At 44.4% G+C, this 23648-nt stretch overlaps 1 protein-coding gene across 3 annotated transcripts; it reads right to left on the bottom strand.

The window, feature by feature from the left end:
- Positions 1-797: 797 nt before the first annotated feature.
- IQCG (IQ motif containing G) lies at positions 798-23648 on the bottom strand. Of its 3 annotated transcripts, none has more exons than XM_054074748.1 (10): positions 23547-23648; positions 19072-19219; positions 15611-15855; positions 14338-14466; positions 12113-12194; positions 5218-5379; positions 4505-4579; positions 2845-2976; positions 1586-1687; positions 798-1072 (listed from the first exon to the last, which is right to left on the bottom strand). In XM_054074748.1, the coding sequence occupies exons 1-10, from the start codon at positions 23570-23572 to the stop codon at positions 929-931; spliced, it is 1245 nt and encodes a 414-aa protein (XP_053930723.1). In that variant the 5' UTR covers positions 23573-23648; the 3' UTR covers positions 798-928. The 3 variants fall into 3 exon arrangements, with proteins under 3 accessions (XP_053930723.1, XP_053930724.1, XP_053930726.1); XM_054074749.1 differs by lacking the exon at positions 23547-23648 and adding an exon at positions 23152-23383; XM_054074751.1 differs by lacking the exons at positions 19072-19219; positions 23547-23648 and adding an exon at positions 17882-18282.

A 23648-nucleotide genomic window follows, 5' to 3' on the forward strand; every position in this document is an offset into this window, starting at 1 on the left:
TACAGTTCAGCTTGGACACGAGGACATTTGGATAGAGTCACAAAGAGCACAGCAGACACTATCATTTGAGCTCTCCCCCACTGGAGTGTCAGAAACCTGCCAGCTTGGCTGCAGGGCTCATTTTGCTTTATGTGCAAACCTGCATGTGACCAAAAGTCGTGTCAGGGGAGAGGGCTCCCTGTTGGCTAAAAAGGCAGCACACTGCTCCCCAGCAGCTTCGCTCCCTGCCTACCGCCTCATCTTGCAGTGCAGGGCTGGTGGCCAGGGTGGTGGGTACAGCTGTGACAGATTAGCTCCTGGAGGCAGCACAGCCGGCTGTCTTTTTCCGTTGTTTCTTCCCTTGGCTAGAAGGTATTTGGAGCGATCCAGTCTGTGCTGACATTTTGCGGGACTGTGGGAATGGAAACCTAAGTGCTTTGAGTGCCTTTGTGTTCACACTGCAAACTCAGCAGTTGTCCTGCTACCGACCTGGTGCCGGCACTGATGGCAGGGAGAGCTGCCTGAGCCTGGATGTGGGTGGCTTGGCCTCCATGCCTCACTCAGAGCCGCAGTGAACGCCCACACTCCTGCCACGGGCAGCGCCTTGGGGCCTGCAGAGGAGGCTCTTGTGCAGAGCGTCCCGTGCAGGTGAGTTATGGGTTGTTAGCAGGATGACCTCCAGCTAGCTCTGGTGTTTCCATAAAGCACTTTGGAGATGCAGCCTTTCTCACTGCTTTGAAGCATTTCCCCCTTCTACTGGAGAAACAGCATCTCTGCTGTACAAGGGCAGCTTCAAGATCTTAAAAGTTACTGCATCTTTCCCTCCACTGTGCTCCCCAGAACAGTCTGAGCTCTGATACGTGGTTTATTTTGTCCTGTCAGAGAGGCAGACCGTGATGCTCTGCCCAGCAGCAGCACTGGAGCATGTCTGTCACCAGGGTTCTTTTAACTATCGTGTCTTTTTCTTTGCTCTAGATTTTTCCTTTTTCCCTTTTTCATTCTGCTGTAATAGCTGTTTCTCCTGCATTTTCTTGAGGGCCTTGTAGGGGCCAAGGTTTCTGCGGACCATTGTGCCTTTCCACCAGGCCTGCAGCTGGAAGAGAGAGAAAAAGGTCTTTAGGGGACATCCCTTGCTGGGGTGCCTGGTACAGCTCAATGCCCAGAGCCTCTCTCCTGCACCCCCTCCCCAGCTGCCAGAGGGAACCCCTGGCCCACACAGCAGCAGCTGGGCCTGTGCTGGTTATGCTGAAGGTGTCCACGTCTGGGCCAAGAGCATCGGTTGCTAGTGGCAAGGGGACAAGCAGGGGAACTGCCCTGTGACCCTCCCCATGGTGCCCATGCAGTGGGGCTGGTGCAATGAATACAGCCCCAGATTGCTCCAGGTGTCTGGCTTCTCCCCTTTCACGCCCTTCTCAAACCTGCAGCTGGGTGCTGCCTTTGTGTCTGCCCCAGGGGAAAGGGACAGGCTTTATCTCTCCTTTGCTTGTGCTGCCCCACACACGCCAACTTTCTTGGGTCATTTTCTGCCTGAACAAAGCCTGTGGTGCAAATTATTAAAGCCCAACTGCTGATGGAGCAGCTCTGCCTCAGCCTTCCTCCCCTTTACCTTCAGGATGCTCTTCAGCTCCAGGGCATCCTGCTCCAGTTTTCTTCTTTTAGCCTCCTTTTCCGCCCGGTCCCTGATGATGGTTTCCTCAAATGTCAGGTACTGCAAGACAGCACAGGGGTGGTAGCAGCTGTATGAAAAACACCTCCCCTACACTACAGGGCTGCCCCTGCCAAGGCAGGGCAGGGCTCACCTGGACCCTGGGGCAAGGAGTCTTCTCCTCTGGCTGCCTATGGTCTCATCCCCACAACCTGCTCTTCCCAGAGCAGGTTCCTCTCCTGGGGCTGTTTTGACCCGTGGGTCACGGTGCAGATGCACCAAGGAGCTCCCCGGCAGCTCCAGGGTAATGTAAGCATGGACTTTCCTCCCTCACCTCCTTTACTTGATCTCTCCTGAACCCAGATGGCAAATGTTGCTCATTATCACTATAACTCCCAATGCACTGAGCGCTGCTGCCAAAGTGAACCCTCTCGGTGCCTGTGCTGTAACGTGGCTGTCTGATGGCGTCTCAGGCAACAGACGGTGGTGGGAAGGACCCATCTCCGCCAGGCCAGGCAGCAGATGATCTCCAAACACACTTAGGACATGAGATGAGGGTGTACAGAGTGAAGAATGAGCCCACAAGCAGGGAAATATCTAACACATTCCCATCATCTCAGAGCCAGTAACAGTAAAGGATTATTATAAGTTAATTCTTTCTGGCTGTAAAACACCTCTTTTTTCTAGATGCTTCTCTCTGCCCTGTGGTGCCTGCGTAACTGTACTCAGAGCTCAGCAGTTAATCAAGAAACCAGTGTGGAGCAGGAAAGGATTTAACTGGAATCAATTCCCTTATATAAGAGCACTGTGCAGCTGTGAATGCACACCTGCAGGGAGGGCTGGAGCTGCCTCTCCCAGTCTCAGCCTGGCATACCTGAGTACTGCTAGAAGGAGCAGATTTGTTCCGACTAAAGAAACAAACTAAGGTGAGGCATATTGATGGGATGGAACAGTGTCTTTGCCCTTTGCAAAGGCTTTCGACAGCTCTGCTATTTGAAAATAGCCATAGGGGAAATACCATCATCTCTCCTCAATGTCACAGGTGGCAAATAGAAGATGACTACTTGGTCCCTGCTTTCCCAGGAGCAGTGCTTATAATCACCCCCTGCACCTCAGGATTACTGGTTTTTTTCCCATGGTCCTGCTTCCTTAATAAGAGTAGGAAAAAGCTAGGAGGCAGTTTTGCATGGCTGAGCACTGACATGATGCTGCTGCCTTACCTCCTTGGCGATTCTCTGCATTACTTCCAAGTTGTTTGCCTTTGATGCTTTTAGGGCATCCAGTTCCTTCTCTTTAGCATCCATGTCATTTTCATACTTGTCAACCCAGGATTCAAGCTTCTCTTCCACAATCTGCATGGGGATAGAGTACAAAGAGCGTACAGGGGTGAGGTTTGCTGCTGTTATCTGGCCCACTTTCAGGATGGTGGTAGGAGCCCTGTACATTTTGCATGGTCAAAGTTTCCTTCTCACCTAAGCCTTGAAAGGATCAGACCCCCAGGATCAGTGATAAATAACTGGTAGCTGCCAGGCTCCTTGCTGGGGTTCACCACGGAGCCGCAGCACTGGACTAGAGGTAAAGAGAGATTGGGTTGTGCTTTCAGAGAGGCATGAAGAATGGAAAAGCACTGAGGTTAGTTTTGTGGGCAATCCTTGTGGGGTGAATGCAACCAGAAACCATTTTCTGTGTGTATACAGATGAAGAGGGGAGTTAAATGGAACTTGATAGTGAGAAAACTTTTATGCTCTGCCTGACTCCCTGCCCCCTTTCTGGATTAAACTCGATGCACCAAGAGTAAGGTCACAGGGGACAGCACTTCATGCTATTTCAGGTTGTGATCTTGGCTTTGTCTCACCCGTGAATAGGAGGGCAGGTGTTTCTGAAACAGTTACCCGTCTGACTTCCTCCCATTCACCAATAACGTCTCCATAGCAACAACCACGATTGCTTCTGTGGAAAAATCATTTGCGGAAAAGCATCAATCTCATTACGGCGTCACAGCTGGACACACAAGGGAGATGGAGGGAATGGACAACTTCTTCTCCGTGGGCCCCTATAGAGCCACCAGCTGCTGCCCGAGTACAGTGAGGCTTGCACTTTGCCTTCTGGTAGAGGTCAAATAGGCTGCAACATGGAGGACACCATTTAATTGCTCTGGAGATACAGCACTTTTTTGCCCACGGATTACATTTTTAAAAATCATTATCCTCTTTTAAATTCCCTGCAGGCAGTGATGTCAGGTACTCTGCAGTGGTACAGGTTTTCTTCCAGTCATATGGCGCATGAAATGCCTTCCAGTGTTACTCACTGTACTGGGCACTGCTGTTAATAGGAAAGCTCTGGATCAACAGCACAAGGACATTCATGGTGGTTTGTTGCTGAAACTGAGTGCAATAATTGTGAGGTACCAATTATCCAACCCTGATTCTTCCACAGAAGAAGGCAAAACTGGGCTGGCAGTTTGTGTAATTTCCTTCTCAGTGCCCCCTCTCTACAACACTTGGGGCTGTGAAGGTGTTGCCCTCGCGTTGTGCGGCAGCGCTCTTTGCTGAGTTGCTGGGAGCCCCAGCTACTGCCAAGGAAAGTCGAAACAAAATCCCGATTAGCTGAATACAGCCGAGGGAGGAAAAACTCCTAACACCTGAATAAGCAACTCCAATCATTACGTGAAGCCTATTTTTAAGGAAATGTATCCAAGCATAGCAAATACCAAGTCTGCCAGAGCTGTGTTATCTAAAACTCCAGTAAGTACTCATTCAAAGAGCGGCAATCATGAACCTGTAAATCTGAGAGAACAATAACTGGTTTTCTTTAGGCACCAATTGATGATATTATGCTTATCAGTTGCTATTTTAAGCATTAGCAGAAAGTCGCACAAACCTTATAGCGGTTTCTGAGGAAATTTTCAGTCTCCGTGTGGACTCGATTCTCCTCCTCAGTTTCGCTCCTTAGTTTCTGTGATCGGTGCAGACAGAAAACATGACGGACAGCGTTAGTGCATACACGCACGCACACGTGCTGCCAGAAGCTGAGCTAGTGAGCAAGCGTGCAAGAGCTCTGGGTAGTCCACACACATTTTTCCCGGTGACAAAATTAACTGAGGCAGTCCTTGTCCCTGGGCCATCCATGAGAAAGGGACAACTAGATCAGACCTTTATCAGTCAAAAAATAAATGCTTCCAAACCCAGAGCAATTTTCTAGTCTGGTTCACCTCGTAGCCACGCAAAGAGCTCCATCAGCGTAACGTGCTGTGGGCAATGCTGGGAGCTCGGGCTGCTTACATTGCTAAACAGCCTTCTAACTACACCCTTCGGACACAGTTACGGGCATGTTTCTCTGACAATATTAGTTTAAACAGTCCCTGCCTCCAGCTATTGTCTCCTGCAGCCATGCTATTTGTGCTGTTGCTGCTTGCAGGATGCACAGAGAACTAATTGGAGAGAGAAAGGTTTAGAACCTGGATGAGTTGCCTGTTCAAACAGTTGCGTTGGTTGCTGTGATGGAGAACAGAAAGGGCATTTGAGGAGCAAGGGAGGGCTCTTTCCTTACTAGCTGACATGCCTTCCAGTAGGGCCCATGGGGAAGGACTTAACCTGAATTTCCTTGTCCAAGATATTCTCTGCATTCCTGCACTTCTTCTGAGTTTGGTGGACCTGGAGATCTGTGCTTTTCTTCATGTAGCGTCTCTCCATGTCTGTTTTGGCCTTCATTGCTTGAAGCTTGTCTTTGAGATAAGCAATCATATCATCCCGGTTCTAGTGGAGGAGACAGAAGAAGCACAAAAGTGAGCTTGGAGACTGAGGTCAGTTCACTGTCCTTTAATCTCTCCACTCCCTAACAGTCAGAAGGCACAAGGCTATAGGCTTCACACTTTCCCTGAATGTTGCTCCATCTCAGCCTCTGCTTCAAAGGAAAGTTTGATTTGTAACCCATACAGGAGGCAATAAACCCATCAGTGAGGAGTGATTACCTCTGGAGAGGGTGGAGTGATGAATGGAATGGGACAAGAAGACAGGCCTTTTGGTCTCTGGTCCAGGAATGGATTCACTCATGCTTTTTATGAGCATGAAAGAAGCCAAATAATTTCAACTGCTTAAAGTTAGGCTTTACTGACCTCATGGATTAGGCCATCTCAGTGAGTGTGTGTGCATCTGTAAGAGAAAGATAATGGCTCAGCCTCACATAACCCAAATTTATTAAAGTTTATTCTGTTCCTTGGATTCATTTTTTTTCTACTTAGGCAGCAACTGTATAAACACAACTTTAGGAACAGGTGAAAATCTAGTATTGTCTCACTGATATGTTTAAACAGTTCTTTCTTGAACTCTTACCAGGTAGATGGTGCCCACTTTATTGTAAAAACATACACCCAGGGTAAGGAAGCAGTGCCAAGGAAAAGATGGCTGTGAGCTCCCAGCACCTGCCCATGCCTTGTTTTGCAGTGGAGCTGAGCTTTCCTGCAGGAATTCTGTCCCAGGAGCTCCCCTTGGGCAAGAATCCTGAGCCAATATGCCCCATTTGTCTGGCTTTTGGAGCATGCTCTGGAAGGAAAATACATTTGGGTTTGTTGTTATGTTTATTCCTTTTTAATTAATTCCTTTGAGTAACAGTTAAAAAGTCCATTAATCTGGGATGGGAACTTGGAAGAACCTCCTGCAAAATGAAAAACTCTAGACTTTTGTATTAAGAATTGAAATGGTTATCAAAGTCTCCTGTGCGATTATGCAAGATCAGTCGCAATGGCTCTGGTTTGGCGCCCGATTGCTCCATTACAGCCTTTCTCTTTGCTTTCCTGCCATGCTATTTTTGATATTTTTGATATTCATCAGCCAAACCTTGCAGCTGAAGATGAAACACCAAAGTGCTGGCATTTAAAGGTTTTGAAGCCCGCATATCTTGTCTCTGAAGCACTCTTGCATTCCTTAGCTGTGTAAACATGGAAAAATGCCACAGGAAGAAGCCAGCTCAATAGAGCTGTGTTTAAAAGCCAATGCAGCATGACTCATTTGGAAAAGGTTTTCTTATAAGAAGAGTTTGGAACGGTTAAAAGGAAAATCCTTCCGTCTGCACCCCTTGTGGGACATAGTTAGGAAGAGTAAAGTATATTTGTAAGACGCAGGACAACTTGGACACAGGACAGGCCTTGGCTGATGCTGGCTTGTGGATTTAAAAGTCATGCATTCCAATTATTTTGAATGTTTCCAACACTAGATTTTATTTTATGGCTCTATCAACACATGACTGCAGACAGCTTCAGACGTGACCTATTTATGCCCTATTAAGGTTTCTAGTAATGACCTTTATTGAACATGGGTGGTGACCGTACCACTGTTTTTCAGGTTGTTTTCCTGTATCGTGGAGGAATCACGTCTAAACTGAGGTGCTGGCAGAGAGACTGGAGAGATGCTAATGAAAAACACCAATTTTTTCACGGCACAGAGGCTGAGCAAAGCCAAGCACTGCTGGTGTTGGGGTGTTACTACTATCTGCTAGGATCTGCAAACAGGACAGAAAAGGGGTTCAACCCAGGTCACAAAGTACTGGGGTATTAGAGAGCTTGGGCAGAGCATGAATGCTTCACCAGATTATTTTCTTTTTCCTTTCATATTTTAGCAAATTAAAGTGAAAAGTGCTTTTGATTCCAGCGCTCCAAGCCTCAGCTGGGGTGAGGGCCCGTCTGCTCTGTTTGCTTTCTTTGCTGCATGGCATGTTGGTGGTTTGCATTTGGGCTGTGGTGGTGTAAAACATCTTCATTGGAGATGAGGAGTCTGGGGGCTTAGTTGCACAATCCAAAGCAGACAGGAAGTGAAATGCAAACCCCCACAGGTCATTTACAACAATGTATTTACTTGGAGAGGGAAAGTGGGCTGAAAGCATGTGGGCAGCTACTGGACCTAGAACTGCAGAACTGGGCACCCTCGCCATGAGGCTGCAGGTAGTAAATGCAGCAGTCAATGCCCACAACCTGTTGGCACCATTTATAGAGTATACTGTTCCCTGAACTTCAGCGGCAGGCACTGGGAAAATGAGTTAATATAGTGTTTGTTCATTCTGGTTTATCATAGCAAAGGTCCCAGCCATTTCACAGTTAATTCTGGGCTGCTTATTTGGGATGACTTCAGCCTTGAATCTGCTAAACTAAAGATACAAAATCATGCCTCATATCCAAAAGTATCACAAGACTGGCAGAGACCAAGATCAAACCACAGGAAATAGTTGTCAAGAGCCAGTCTGCTTCGCAAGCAGGTAAACAAGCTGTTTTTCTCCGATCTCTCAGCTCGCAGACATCACCTCAGAGGCCTCTCTACTGCTGTTATCTGGTGCCATAGGAGTCTGCCCCACAGATGCAGTTTGGCTGCAAAAGCAACTGCACTTAAGAGAGGTTCTGCACACTCCTGTGTTATCATTTACTTCGACTGATCTCTCTTGCAAGTGCCAGATCTCTCAGCTCTTCCCAGCAATCAGTATTTACAGTCACTTAAAATACAGCTGGTTACAAAAATAGCAAACGGGAGCAAACAGTCTGAGGAATTCCTCCAGCAGCTGGATAACCCCTGCCGCCGGCAGCTCACCCACCATTTGGCAGGGGTGTGGGTGCCCGTTGCCTGCCTCTTCGCTTCCACACCGAGTGCGTATGACCTCAAATCTTTCCACGAGCAGCTGCGCTCTCTCAGGGTGGAAAGCCTGAAGATATGCTTAGATCTGCACACCTGCTGCAGCCGGAACTTGCTTCCCCTGAAAACACAACGTGCAGCCCTACAGACACTTCAATAAGGCCATAGCCCGCATCTCTGTCCCCGCTGCCAGATCATCTCTGTGCTGCACGCCCCCAAGAAATGCCTGAGCCAAAAGGACAGCAGGCCTGAAAGGTCACCCAGCCTTGGTGTGACAGCTTCTGCAGCCCTCCACTAGCACATCTCCAACCACAGCAACGGCGGGAGCGAGCTGTGTGAGGGGCAGTTTGCTGGCAGAGGGAGCAGACGTGTTGGCAGCAGCACTCTTGTGGAAAGTCCTGTCCCTCTGGAGCCAGGTTTGGATGTGCTGCACCAGCTCCGGGTTCTGCTGAGTTGCCTCAAGGCTCTGCGGGCAGTGGAATGCAGTTGCCCAGGAGCTCAGGACCATCACAAACCTGGCACCTTCCACTATAGTCATCTGGTGCATTTCTCCAGTAGAAATATGCACCAATGGGCGTGTATGTGTGTTTAAAACATCCCCCCAGAGCACATCATTGATGCATTTGTCCTCCTGGGAGAGGATTGGGGAAGAAACATGACAGATTCTAGTTGTGCTGATTAAAGCACTAACAAGTGGCTCACTGAGAGCTGAGTGTATTATGAGAGCCCACATAGAATAAAAGTTACGGACCTGTTTTCACTGCTACCGTGGTGCAACGTCTTGGTTTTCTGTCTGGCATGCAACCTGCCATATTACTGCTTGTTATAAAATTATACCATGACTTGCACACACGTATGGCATAAGCGTACCACAAAACCTACTGGACACAAAAAATCTTTGTGTGAAAAGCTGTGCAGGAATTCTGAAGTTTACATGTCCTAAATTTTTATGTTAAACTGTATAATCCTATATGATATTGTTTCAAACAACATGTTTCAAAATCTGCAGGCTGCCATCACTTGTCCTGGAAAGTGTGTATTTTTATCCAAGCTGGGAAGTGAATGCTGCAGCAGCAAACAGAACTCCTGGAGCCAAAGCGGAGCCATTAGTGATGCTCCTGCACAGAGGGGTGAGAACAAAACCAAACTGTTCATTATGGCTCTTTTAGAGACATCGGTGCTTCCCAAGGGGAAAGAAAACAAAACAAATAAGAACATTTAGCGTTTGATTTGTGTGCCATTAGAAAGAAGAATTAGCTAAGCAGGCTAATGCCGCATTAATTAGCATCTCATTAAGAGCTTGCAAGGCTGAAAATGAAACATACAAGCAACATGTGTGAAGCGAAGACCGTGTTTTTCTGGTTCCATGATTAGATTTGCTTGCTTTTGTTTTCTCATCCCCCAGACTAGAGACAACCATGTAGGCTTTTGTCTATAGGTCTGTCTATTATTATTGTTCAAAGTACTCCAAAATCAGCAAGCTGTATTTTTGGTTTTAATTAGTTGGCGAGGTGACAATTCATGTGAGTGTCTGTAAAACTGCCTATGGGAAAATCCCATATGAAAAGAATAGAAATTATTCTCCCTTGGGAGACATAGTGAGACACCATTATTTTTGGCACAGGAGGAAAGCAGTACTTGAAAGTAGTCTTGTCTTTGATTTGTTATCAAAGCTGAAACTATAAGGAAGCCCAGAAAAGGACTTTTAAGCTGGAAACTTAAAAACAAAATCCCAGATTAGTGCAGATCCTTCTTGATGAGGCAAAAAGCAAGAACCAAGTTAGCAGAAGGTGAAGAAAGAACACTGAGAAAAGCATCCTCTGAGTATGGGAACTGCACACCTTCTATGACTGCAAAAGGCAGGAGAGCTGCAGGGCAGGACACAGAGGAGAAGCCTGACTACACAGTGCCAGGATGTTGCTGCTAGTGAGAGATGGGATGAGCACAGCCTCCTGTACACCAGCCCTTGGAAACGCGTTAAACCAGAAGCAGATACGTACACTGTGTGTACAGACACTGTGAGGTTTGAGGAGTACTACACAGAAGGAGAACTACCTCATCATAGTCACTAGCCTGGGGAGTGGGAAAGCAGGAGCTTTCCAGGAGCCATGAGAATCTGACTGAGAAGGGACAGTGCACAGGTGCAAATGGACAACATTTGTCCTTGAGCCTGACAAATTATCCAGCTTAATCCATTTAACTGCCACACAGATGTCAAGGGACCTTTGAATTGTCCCACAGGGCTTGGAAGTAGGCTCCCATACCATTGCCAGTGGCAGTAAGTAAACATCTATTGAAACATACAGCTCCCCTTTTCAGTCCTGGCTGTGACCTCTACATCCTTTAGATGTTATATTCACATCTGTAAGGAAAAAAATGGTTCATCCTTAATTTCTTTTTCAGTTCCCATAACTGTTCTTTCTTGGTTTGTCTCCTAACTTGCTAACTTTCCATTTCCTTCTATAATTTCTCTTCTTTCTCCTCTCCATTGTGTCTACAATTTTTTTTCAAGTGGTCTTTTTACTTTGCTACACTTCCCGGTGTACATTATGCATTTCCAGAATCTCCACTAGGAGATGAGTAATGACCTAAATCAATTTTCCCATCTTATACATTCTTGCTTTCTTCTCCGCTGTTCTAATGTCTCCCTTGGGCCTCTGGTATTTCATCAGTTAAGAGACAGCTGCATATGCTACCAGTGCCAAAAGATCCTTCATGTTCTTACAACTGTGCTGTATTTACAATTAAACTTTTTACTACACATGCATGCAGGCTGCCAAAACAAAACCTCATCTTCTATAAACTATACCCTACCACTGTGCCAGTGGCTTAAAATTTCTCTGTAACCAACTATATCCTGGCTTGATTACTGACTACCCTTTCCCAATGAAAAAATTCCGTGATACCAATTCTTTCCTCAGACACCCTTGCTGTTCTCTTGCTCAGCACTGAACCAAGTGTCAGATTCTTGCTCCTCCTTTCAGTCCTTGAATAGTTCTGACCTTGCCTGCCTTTGCTTGTCTTTTATCACACGCTCTCTCCTGCCTCAGGAGTGCTAGGCTGTGTTTCCATGTTTCTGTATAGAACTGCATGTGCTTTTGCTCTAAAGCACACAAGCATAAAGTCTGAGCTGTCTGGTGAGCATCAAAGGGACCAGGGGTTTGTCATTCAATTGATCTGCACTTGTGTAGCAAATCTGACAAGACCAAAATGCCCCAGATTTACTGTGCATGCACACACCATTTGCGTGCTGCAAACACAAGGGCTGACGCTTTCCAGAAAGATCAAGTTGACAGCGTATGTGCAATAACATTGATCTGCCCTTGTGTAGGACTTCCACGTGTGGGATTTTCTAACATCTGGAAGCCTAGGAAAAAAAAAGATTAAAATCATGATATTTTCCCCAGACAAAACTGTAGGCAGAAAAATGGCATGCCCCTATGCCAGCTTTATTTCTTTCTTACTCCCTCATTGTCATGCTTTCTTCTGTTCTAGTCATCACGTCTGCATGAGAAAGTATGCAGAAACGTTGATACTGCTATCTCAGGTATCCTCTTTCTTACTGATTGCAGATGTCTGTGCTTTGCCACTCCTAGCAGTGTTTTTGGTGTATTCTTATTTGATCGTGGTATCTCACCATTAGAAGCACTTTGAGCTCCCATTTGAAAATCATTGGTCATTGCTCTTAAAGCCCTTAGCAGGCATATTCAGAATAAAAATCTTTATAGCAATTATTCTGCTTCTATATTTCTAAATGATGGGTCATCATATATGCCACAAATCCTCTCATCTGAGTGCTAGTTCCTGGGCAGCAGAGGAGAGCTTGCCAACGGGCTTTCCCCCTGGCATGATGCCCAGTGTTACGTGATCTCACCTGAAGTTCTATCTCAGTTTCTTTCTTGAAATCTTGCAGCTGTTTCTTGAGTGTGTTTATCTCTTTCTTTCCTTCCTCCTCCCTGAAGAAAAATGGGAAAATACAATCACCTGAATACATAAAAAAAGACCAGAGCTGTTTACCAAAAAGGGGAGCTTCCTGTCTCCTGAGTCATGGCAGCACCTAACCGAGCACTGGCCTGCTTATCCTGCTCACTCAACAAGTTTCTAACTGCTGAACTAAAAGAAGTGCACACAAAAGCTTGGCTTGCTTCTTCAGAAGAGCACGAGGCAAGCCCCTTCCCGTGGGTGAGTAGCAAAAAAGGCATCAATCTCTGAGCCTCAGGGAGGCAGCACACCTGCAAGTCAGGAACAGAGGCTCCTAAGCAAAGCCAGTGACTTGGTAAGTAAATCTCGAAAGAAAAGGTGCAGGGACTGTGCAAGGGAGATGGGAATGAAAGGGAGAATGAGCTCATAACAAGAGGATGCTCTCGTTTGAAACCCTGGAATCAGCTTGAGGATGATGCAGTTCCTGTAGCAGAGGAAAGAAGCCTATCATTGTGGGACAGTTTCTGCATTTCAGACAAAACTCTCCCTGTTTCTGTGCAGAATGATGCCTAGTCAGCAGAGAGTGCCAGACTGTGTAAGTTTCATTATATGGAATATGTTTTTTTCATATCAGACTTAAAATCTTTCAAAAACAACAGCCTCTGATTCTGAGATTCATGGGGGCATGAGTGAAGGCCAAAAGCTACGGAGTTGTTTACCTGTTTAAAACAAAACAGGTGTAGTAACATTCTAGGTGTTGTTATCTTATTTCACTTGGAGTGCTCTTCTAGGCTTTTATGCTCATGATTTGATTTAAAGCCAGTAGATACTAGAGTTGATACCTGAGACTTCATACACAATCCCAACCATACAATCAAGCATGCGTTTGGTTTTCAGAGTTCTTAGGTGGATGTGATAAACAAAAGCTTTTGGTGAGAAGTTCCAGTCTCACCACAGACTGGTATATTGACACAAAGCCAGACAAATATATATTATATTGAAAGACAGATCAAGTTCATTTCATGAAAACAATGTATTTTAGAACAGACAACAACATGGTTAGATATGGTTGATAGAATAGAATGAAAAGGATTGTGTCCTTTCCCATTGTTATTTGTCTGCTCTTTTCCATGTTCCAGTATTGGATAGTTATTCCACAAGTAATTGCTGCTTTCATTTTTGCTTTATCTCCTTTCCATGGATTAACAATAAATCCCTTGGCTCTAGACAGTAGAAGAGTTGGGTTTTGTGCTGGAAATCTCACAGCTTACTAGAAGCTGGAGACGTGCACTGGAGTCAGACCACGGAGCCACCATCAGGGCTGTTCCAGTGAGCTGGACTCAGGCGCTCACAGCAGCTTTGCTGTCTACCCTAAATGATGAGCCTGAACCCACAAAACAAAATAGCTTTAAAATGGCTAAATACTCCTTTGATGACTGCTGTTTGCTCTGACAGGATGGGGATTAAACCAGAGCTTCCCATGCTAAAAAAATTTCCACACCTCTAGTGCACAAAAGTTTGAACTAAGAAATTACCAGTTTGAGCTGAAATTATAACAAATCCGTACCCTATCCCGTTTGGGACACATCAGTTTGAGCTGAGATTATAACAAATCTGTACCCTATCCGATTTGGGACAGAAAAGGATCTATAGTGCTGTGGCTGGTGGCTTAGCCTTAAATAAGACAACTGTCTGTCACCATCTGTGCTCGCCTGCTGCTACTGGGAAAAGGGAGCATATTAGCATATGGGTCAGAGCAGATTCTCCTGAGCATCACGTAACCTAAAGACCATATGCTGCTTGCCTTGGTTTGAACAGATTCTCTGCTGCGCTGGCTTTCACTAGGGACAAGGAATTAGAGATCAGGGAGCTCCTACATCCCATTATGTTTTAATTGATATGGGGCAGTATTTGCATTGATGCAGATGCTGGTGTCCACTATGGTCAAAGCTCAGGCAATTCCTAGCTCAGATCAGTATTGGAACCATCAATTATTTCTTTCTGAAGAGGAAAGAAGTGCAGCTTGTAAAACAGACAGAATAGTTCATGTGGAAAAAAAAATAGAATCATTTCTGTATTTGGGTTTGGGCTTTTTTTCCCCCTTTTTAGCAAGTACTGAGTGGGAATGGGCTTTGGCTTTGAACATTTAAACAGGAAAGTACTGAACACAACACTGACCTGACGAGAGCATCATGACACTTGTTCTTTTTTGCCTTCTCTCGCTCATTAGCTTCTGTTAGGATATTAAATGTTCCCGATTCCTGCAGCTTTTTCATAGTGGCTGTAATTACATCACTTGCATACTGCCTGCCAGGAAGAAAAGGATCACAACAGGTTTATAGGTGCTGTTACAGCATCTGCTACCTTTATCCACTATTGTTTACAGCTAAAAAGATAAGGAAATACAAGATCCCTTTTCTGTTTCTATGTCCTCTCAAACCCAGGAATGCTTCTCCCATTGTATCTGCTTCTTGTACTTCTAGAGAACTCTGTATTAGGAATTAGTTGAAGTTTATAATTTGAAAGTTACCTATTCAGCTGCCCTGAATGCTACTCTAGAAGACAGGATGGAGGCACAAAAATATCCATACTGTGCCAGGTGGTGCTGCCATCAGGAAAAAAGGCTGCTGACCTGCAATAGTGATGACTGCTAGGTGGATCTTGGAAAATGAGACCTGGGGATGCAGACAAGTGTGTGTGTGAAGGGACATCTGGGTGCCAAAATATCCTAGTACAGCCCTAAGCTGATTTTAACAAATACATGGGCTAGCCCAGTTTATTGAATGTCATGGGGCATATGGTATTTACATCTTAGCTATATTTGCCTCATTTGTGTTAGGATCGCCTTTAAACCCTTTGTTGAAATAACATTAAAGGACAGAAGCCAGGATGCAGAAAAATGCATGCTGAATGCTAAGCTCTCCAATCGCTCTTTTAAAACAAAGGCTACTGGTATTTCTGCAAATCGAGTCACCCGATTAGATAGAGAAATAGAATGTATTTTTTGAAAAAAGAAAGAAACTCTCTGGTCTTTATATACATTATCTGTTCTATAAAGGAGAATGGCTGTAGCTGCCATAGAGGCTCTGTGTGCCCTGCAGAATAAACTGAGTTTGCAAGACAATGCTTGGATCCTGCCTTGCCTGTACTTATCTGCTAGGGCAACCTGACTCCAGACACCAGAACATCAGCACTGGCATGGATTCCACCCAAGCAACCATCATCAACTGGGTAATATTTTGCAACAACATTCAAAATAAACTGATTGTTATTACTTGGCACCCAGAGGCAAGCAAAGGCCAGAACTAAATGTCCTATGAAGCAAGACCCCACTGCTCTCCTTGGAGCTACTCCTGGACCATGAAGTACAGCAGCAGTGGGACAGTGGGAAGTTTGTGAGTTTGCTTTCAAGAGACAGATGGAGAAGCCATCATGTTTGTGCTTCACTCACCAGTCAGCCTGGATTTTTCTAAGATTCTCTATGGACTGAGCACTGTGTTTCAAGGCCCTGCTGGAAAGATGATGGACACTTTTCAGATCTTCAGTTCTTCCCCACTGTTGCTTGTGTGCGATGCTTTTCAGAGATGTGGAGGTAACTGTTTCCCCACTCCCTTGCCTTGCTGACATAAGCTCTTGCTTGTTAATGCCCAGCTCCTTCTGGGTCTCTCTGATTTCTTTAATTTCGTGGCTGCCAGTCTAAAAGGGAGTAACAGAGACCTGCTTGCACACTGCACAGTAGAAATAAACCCAATGCAACATTATATGAAAGGAAGAAAAATTAATAATAAGCTAGCATGAAGCTATACTAAGAGCTCTTGATAGTGTATGTTAACATTCTACAAAGAGCAGAAACATTTATCTTGGTTAGCTTTGAGCACACAATGCAGGCTTATTAAAATTTATGGGATCAAAGGTCCTAACAATCTTTACCATATGAAAGTTTTTTTATCTCCTCAGCTGCAGTTGAGCCCCTGGTTTCTTGTTCTAGTCTCCACAGGCACAGAGAACAAATCATTCTTTCCTTTGCAGCAGCTTTTATGTACTGGAAGACTGTTAGCCTACTTCCCCTTCACCTCCTCTCCATCTTAAACATTTCCCACTGCCTGACACCATGACCTTTCCCTACAATATTATTGTTATAACAAGAGCTGAGATGTATGCAAATAAGTGACAGGCATCAGTGATCTGCTTAGCTGTTTTTTGAGAAGGTGACAGCACAGCAAGTATAACATGAATTCAGAAAACAAATTCAAAATCTTAGCAGCAATCTTCTATGTGGAAATGTATCTTGTGGCCATGTAGAATTTTATTAAAAAAGAGAAGCCCAGAAAAGCAAAAGCACACTATAAAATGAGCTGAGGCCTTGCTTCTAGGAATTTCCCTGCTCTATATACTGGGACATTAAAAGATAAAATTTTCTTGCCTGCCTACCGCCATCTCTGTGGCTGAACACTTAATAGCAGTACTGCTGAAGCCCGCTAACGCAGTCCTGCCAGCCCCATCCTAGTCCATAGCTGCCTGCTCCCCACCCTGGCTGCTGGGGGAAATGGGTTAGAGAACTCAGTGAACATTTTCCAGCAAAAAGGAAGAAAAAAGTCTATTTTTAGCAGCACCAGTTCTCAGTCTGGATCCCTCCACAACCACACGTTTGTGCCAACACAGCACAGAGGGCAGAGTGAAAACCAGTGGTCGGGCAACAACTGGGTATGCCAGCAGAATTTCCAATAAGTTGCTTGTCAAACGAGGCTCCGTTAGTGGTCTGCGATGGTGCCGTGCTCCGTGGGGACAGTGCACAGGGCACTGGAAGGGTCTGCTTCATTATGAGTATCTTGGCCATATCTGGATGGGATGAATCAGGTTCTGGCAGTGCCTGACTCACCACTGACTACAGATGGAGTCTAGGTGACTGCATGCTTAATTTTTGAAGTTAAATTTACATTAAATGAATCACATGCAAAGTATACAGAGACCAATGAAAATTACATAGTTAATTAGGAAAAAAAGGTTTAACTATTTTGCTGGTGATCACTGTACTTCAGAAAGAACTAATTTTGACAAACAAATTATTTTAATATCATGTAGATTTTATCAATGTTCTGACTTTTTTAATGTCTGCAAAAGGTCAAAAAGGCTTTAACTGGTTTGTCTGTAAATAGTAGGGACTTAGACACTCATAATTGCCAAGTAACTATGGAAGAGCAAGGAGTTTGTAAACTGCAAGTATTAACATCTGTGTAGTCTGTTTATCTTTTGCTAGGCTTTTGCCCAAAATTCAGCAAATAGAAAGGCTGCCTTCGTCTGGAGGATGTGCCACATGAAGCAGCATACAAGAGTCCCCAACCTGGAAAATCAATGAGGTGCTGGCCAACACTGTGATTAATCCTCTCAATAATGTCATCAACTTTGAAAATGTCATTGATTTGACTGACAGGGCTTAAGGGCGCTTTGCAAACACAGGTCTTCTACAAGTACAATGATAATAGCCAAATGTAAACTGAGAAACAGGGAGGAGTAGCAAATTACAGAGCACCGAAGTTAACAAGTAGCTTCCTTATGCCCTTTTCTTGTTTCTAAATCGTTTCCTTCTCGATTTGTTTTGGTATCTTTAAAAACACAAGTAGGGTTTGTAGTCTGTGAGAAAACGGTTTAAAGAAATGACTTGGTAAAAATGAGTATCTATGATTGAAGAGAAGTGTTTTCTCTATAATTTAAGTAAGTGTACCTTTAGTAGGTCTATCAGCAGAGCCTGTGTGTCTGAAGAACGACTCCTACTGTCCTACAGATATGCTCTTCCTCTGTGCTTTTGCTGCTGGCACATAAGGTTTCCCACCCAGCTCTGGGAGGGCGAGGCTGCCTCACAGGACTCTCTGAAGGGGAGGAGTGCCCTCTATTGCACAGTCTACGCATCCTTCACGCCCTGAAATGCAGCTCCAGCTGCTTTGCAGTGGATCTTTTTGAAAAGAAGGCGGTATGGAAAGGAAACAAGTAGACCATTAGTAATTAGCTGATTTATAGTAGGCGTATTGATTTACCTTCCTCTTGGTGGTACATCAGAGTGAACAGCATTAGATCTGAAAACTCAGATCCCAGTTGTTATTTTCACCCTCGTTGCACACTTTTTCCTCTTTTTTGAGTACTTATTAAAAAAAGAGTTTCAAACCTGCTTAAACTTGAAACAGCCTGCTATGTCACTTAAAATATATGACAACAGCTCTTAGAACCATTTACCCCTCAGGACAGTCCTGTTCTGTTTCCTATGTCTAGCAGCTACCAGAAATAACACACCGCCTTCCTCCACAGTAACAAATCTCTGCCTGAGCATCAGGCCTTTGTTCTTCGTATCTCTGCCAAACCCTCTTAGTTATGATGCCTATTAGAAATCAGCTAATTAATAATGGTCTTTGAGAATGTGTAGTAACTAATACATTTTGAAGCAGAATCTTTCTTAATTCATTGTCTATGGGGACTAAAGAAACTTTAGCGTGTATTTAAAAGGAACAGAATTAAGCGGGGATTGAGTACTTTCAAATATCCTATTTGTTTGTGTTTTTAAAATAGCTGTCTGTCTGCATAGGAACCTAAATATGATTTGTGTCCTTTTCCCTAATCCTTTGCTTGTCATCTAGCCACCAAGATTTTAAAATTACAAGCCCCAGAACCTGATCTTGGGTCAGTAGGGTCCTTTGCATAAAGTCTGGACAAAAGCTTCTCAGTGGTCCTGCAGTGTAAGTATTAAAATTGGTTGTCCAAGCACTTTTATTGTGCTTCTTCACCGAAGTGTCATGGAGCACTCAGCAGAAAAAAGTCTTAAGTTGATTCTTAAAAGATGCTGGTAGGAGACACAAAACCAAGACAAGGGGAGGGCGAGAAAAAAGCACAAGATTTTTTTTAAGCAAAGATAGAGGCACATACATGGCTGAGGTCTGGTTTGCCCTTATGTGAAACCGGCATGATGTATCCAAGAATTGACAGCTCATCGACACAATTCTCCAGCACAGCAGTGAACAGCAGAGCTTCCAGATGACTGAATTTTTCCATTTCTTTAGTCTCTGTGTTCTTGCTAAGAGGGACAAAGACAAAAGATACCAATGAGAAGGATGGTGTGGTGTTACTAACGTAAATTACAACAGTTTAAACTAAAAATAGACCTGAAATAGCCTTATTTGCAGCTTTTCATATACTTCCCTAGCTTTGTTTATAGCCTTTCATACACTGTTTATAAGAGGAACCATGCTCTGTTAATGGCTGCTTTCAGGGGCAGTGGGAATGTTTAGCTTTCACAACATAAAGTAGGTCCTGGTCCCTCCTACAGCAGATCTGGGTAGATAGGCTGAAAAGGGAATAGATATGGAAGGCACAAAAGGGTGAGGTGATCTCACCATTCAGTTAAAGTGGGAGCAGTGTTTCATGACGGACTTTGTTCTTTGGGAAACAATGAGATTAAGGTGCCGCTTTAAAAGAAAAAAAAAAACCCACATGTCTTATAAAATCTCAGATGATGAACCTTCATGCTCTAATCATTCCTTGTTATTAGTGTGTAGCCTTAGCATTTCTATCATCCCAATCCTCTCAGCAGGAACTGTTACCACCTTAAGATGTTGAAAGTCAAAGGAGAACCCATATCTGGACTAAGTAAACTATCTTTAACATTCTATGTTCTTTTATTTTAAGTTTCATTTCAAATGTACAACTACTTTGATGTGTGCTTAACCATCCCTTTGCCTCACTTACAGATGGACTATTGTGAAGGCATGCCTACAGAAAGATGAAAAATCACTATTAATCCAAGTGAAATTGGTCCATTTAGAAAAATGCATGAGAAAAAAACCTGCATAACAGTGGAGAAATTCTCTGATATTTTTAATATATTTCCATATACTTGTTTCTTGATATCCCTGTCTCTTGCAGTAAGTTGTTTAATGCAACATATATCTAAATGTACAGCCCTCTATAACACGACACAGCTTTCTTTCCTTGTGCATAAGACTACAACTAGAAAGACTAGTGTGCGAGCGGCAGTCTTTTTCATGACAGCTACGTGAATAGTCAATGAGAATGCAATATTGCTCTTTTCAGCTTAGACTTTTTTTCTCCACTGAACTGAACAATAACTCATAATGCAAGACTACCAAGTGCGCAGTCTTGCATTAAAGATTTTCACAAGAACTTCTGCTATGAGGGTGGGACAATTCCAGTGCTATGAACCATGAATAATGCAAAGTGACAGAACATGGCAGGACCAGTATTTTCAGCAGATATAAAGAAGTATTAGTGCCACTGCATAACGCATCAGTAAACCTCAAGTAAGACGTGGTGCACCTTTCTAGTGGTTTGTGTTAAAAATAATGCACAAGTACAGAAGATGACCAGTGGGGCGATCATGGGGATAGAAATTCTGTTTTACAAGAGGTTAAAGGAATATAGGACTGTGATTACTCTTTGTAAATACATATGTAAAGCAGATACCAGGGAGAGACAGAGCTCTTTCAGTTAAAGGATAATACTGGACAAGGGTCAAAGGAATGTAATTTCCCCTAAGCCAGGCAATTACGATAAGGTTTCTAACTTCTGGATGGATGAAGATATGGAACAGCCTGTTAGACAAGATAATGGTAGAGGCACCCTAAATTGTTTCAAGAAGCTTGTTTAAATCATGGTAGAAAAGATAGTAGCAAAGGAGTGATTCTGAATATGTTTACTATCCTTCTTGTACTATTTATCCTTTCTCTTAATTTTAAAAAAATTGCTACAGCTTGAGATAGGAATCTGGTAATGTAATGAACAAATAAATTGCTAATAATCTAATATAGTACAATAAACTAAAAACATTGCTTTTCCTTTCTTTTCAACCTTGGAATCAATGACAGAAGCGCAGATGTACAAATAAAGTACTTTTACATGGTAAAAGTCAGACAATACCTGACTTCCCATTCAGCGCACGCTAATAAAGTATTTTTAAATGTTTTATTCATTTAAATGTTTTACCACTTTTTAAGAAATCTATGATCCATATTTTGAGTCCAAAATAAGAATAATCTATTACATGTGGAGTCTTAATGCTACAAATTTGGTGAAAAAGGCTTTATTGTGCGATAGCTGTGACAGATGATTACAACAGTTCCTAAAAGAAGAAATAACACTTGCAGCTCTCATAGGAAAATGGGACTTATTTGGAAACAAGGGAGAATGCAATAGCTTTTCTTCTTTCTCATCAGCAACTTCTGTTCCGGAGAAAATTAACTCAAGATATTAATGTGCATTGAGAAAGCTCACAGCTGGGATATTTCTCTACAGCCTGCTGTTTTGCCCTCCTATATATCTCCTCTCAGAACCATAGACTCACTCAGCACATGCATGTGCCAAGCCAGTACGCTCTGATCTTATGTGGACTGCGATGTGAGAAGGAAACTGCTGTCCATTAAGAAACACTATAAACAGTGAGCTGCTCTCCCTGGAGTTTAGCAGTAATGCAGTGCCCACAGACCGTCCTGATGCAGCCATTGGCATCGACCTTAATCACTGCACTTGGCTCAACTCCTTCATCAAACTCTATTCATTAAAAAAAAAGAGGTATGTGAAGGATTCAGCTTCCTCCAGAGTTTAGGCTGACATTCTTTCCCTGCTTATCTAAAGGGAAAGAAAAACATATCAAGAAATAATTTCTAAAACAGCTGTATAAAGGGTCTGGCCTCCTATTCCTTTGAGGATTGCAACTGCCTCTGTTCTGTGAGAGTCCTGGATGCACAGTTCTCCCATCCTGCTGCCTGATAAACTAAAACAGCTTCAAAAGCAGATTTTTTTGCAGCATTCCTTTTAGACACTTAAGAAGATACCGGTGAATTCCAGTGAGAAAACTCAAAGCTGAGAAAGTCACATCTCCTTCAGCTCTGTGATGCAAATGATTGGCAAAGAGAGACTCTGAATCTCCACAGCAGCAGGGATATAAATAAAAAATACCTTTGTTTTTACCCTAAAAATGGCTCTTGGGCAAGAGAAAATATTTGTGGCCTTACAAATCCTGCATACCACTACAAGTGTTAGAACATAAGTTGCTCATTTGGGAAAAGCAAAAAGAAGAAGAAAAAAAAAAGAAAAAGAAAGCAAAAATAAAAGGAAACCTTGACAAGCTGAAGTAACTTGGCTTTGGGCTTAAAGGCAGAATTTAGGTTTCCCCCTGACTGTATAGAAACACTTTCCTCTCCAACTCTCTGGAGGTGCAGTGGTGAGAATTCAGGAGAACAGACAGTAGGAATAAAGACGTAGTGCTACCTTTTAGCTGTATGTCCCATATGGGACTAAATCTATATGTGACAGGAAAAGATAAGATTTAAGGAGCATTTATTGGCTGTAGCATCTCTACAGCTGGGAAACAGGGTTCTGTCAGATCGTTTATTCTCCTCAAAGCAGGCATTTTGTCCTCTGACCAGAGAGGTTCCTAGCACAGATTTGACACTGCCAACTGGGTAGATTACTGAGTGTTGCTTTGCTTTCTACCTCTTCCTTAAAGGATCAGCTGACAGAAAAATTTGGGTGATTCATAATATTCCATCCCTTCTCTGCTCGTACTTCTTAATCATTTCACTTCTCTGAAAAAAAGCCCGCTGCTTATAAACACATAGACAAGATATCGAGTGCATCTGCCTTGGCCCAGCAAAGAATGGGTAGATTCTGTTCTCCTGGATTGGGATCCAATTCCTCAGGAAGGAAGTTGAAGCTCTCCAAACTTGTGACAAGACAACAGTAGATTGCATTTCTGAGATCCAATTTTTAATAAAAGCACTCTGGGCACACGTTCAGGTGCTGCTTGAGACACCCAGGAACAAAGTTGCAGCCAGAGTCAGGAGGGCCGTGGCACATCGTGCATTGGAGTAAGTTCCTGGATGGGTTAAAGCGCTCTGAAACTGCACCTGGGTTTCTGGCTGTGAGAGGGAAGCGACAGGAGTCACGAGAGGATGATCCCGACTGGGGAAACGGGTAACAACGCGCTCCCACCTGCTCTGATTCAGGACAACGAGGGAACGTGAAATTGCACTGCAGGGATCTGAAGGCTGAAATACGAGTTTTCTGTCACCGAGGAGACACAGGGAGCGCCGCAAACGCGGAGGCGATTTCAGAATTGCGGGCGAGCAGGGAGACTAGGGGCAGAGCCGCCGGCAGCCCCGGAGCCCCGGCCCTGCTCCCGGTCCCTCCCGACGGTGCCCGCTCTGTCACACCTCCCACCGGCCACCGGGGCTTCATCCGCTCCAGTCCCGGGCTGCCCCGGCGATACCGGTTCCCTCCCACCCACTCAGTGCCGGGCCCGGCGGTGCCAGCTCCTCCCCCGGTGCCGGTTTCCCCGGCAGTCCCAGTTCCCCCCTCGTTGCCGGGCCCGGCGCAGCGCCGCTCACCGGCAGGCGGGGTCTCCCGTCTCCATGGCGACCGCGACGCCACGGGGTCCTCGTGGGGCTGCCCCAGGCAGTGCCTGCGCGGCGGGGCCGAGTCCGCTGCTG

Source organism: Cuculus canorus, chromosome 9 (genome assembly GCF_017976375.1).
Source record: "Cuculus canorus isolate bCucCan1 chromosome 9, bCucCan1.pri, whole genome shotgun sequence".
Taxonomy (NCBI): Eukaryota; Metazoa; Chordata; class Aves; order Cuculiformes; family Cuculidae; genus Cuculus; species Cuculus canorus.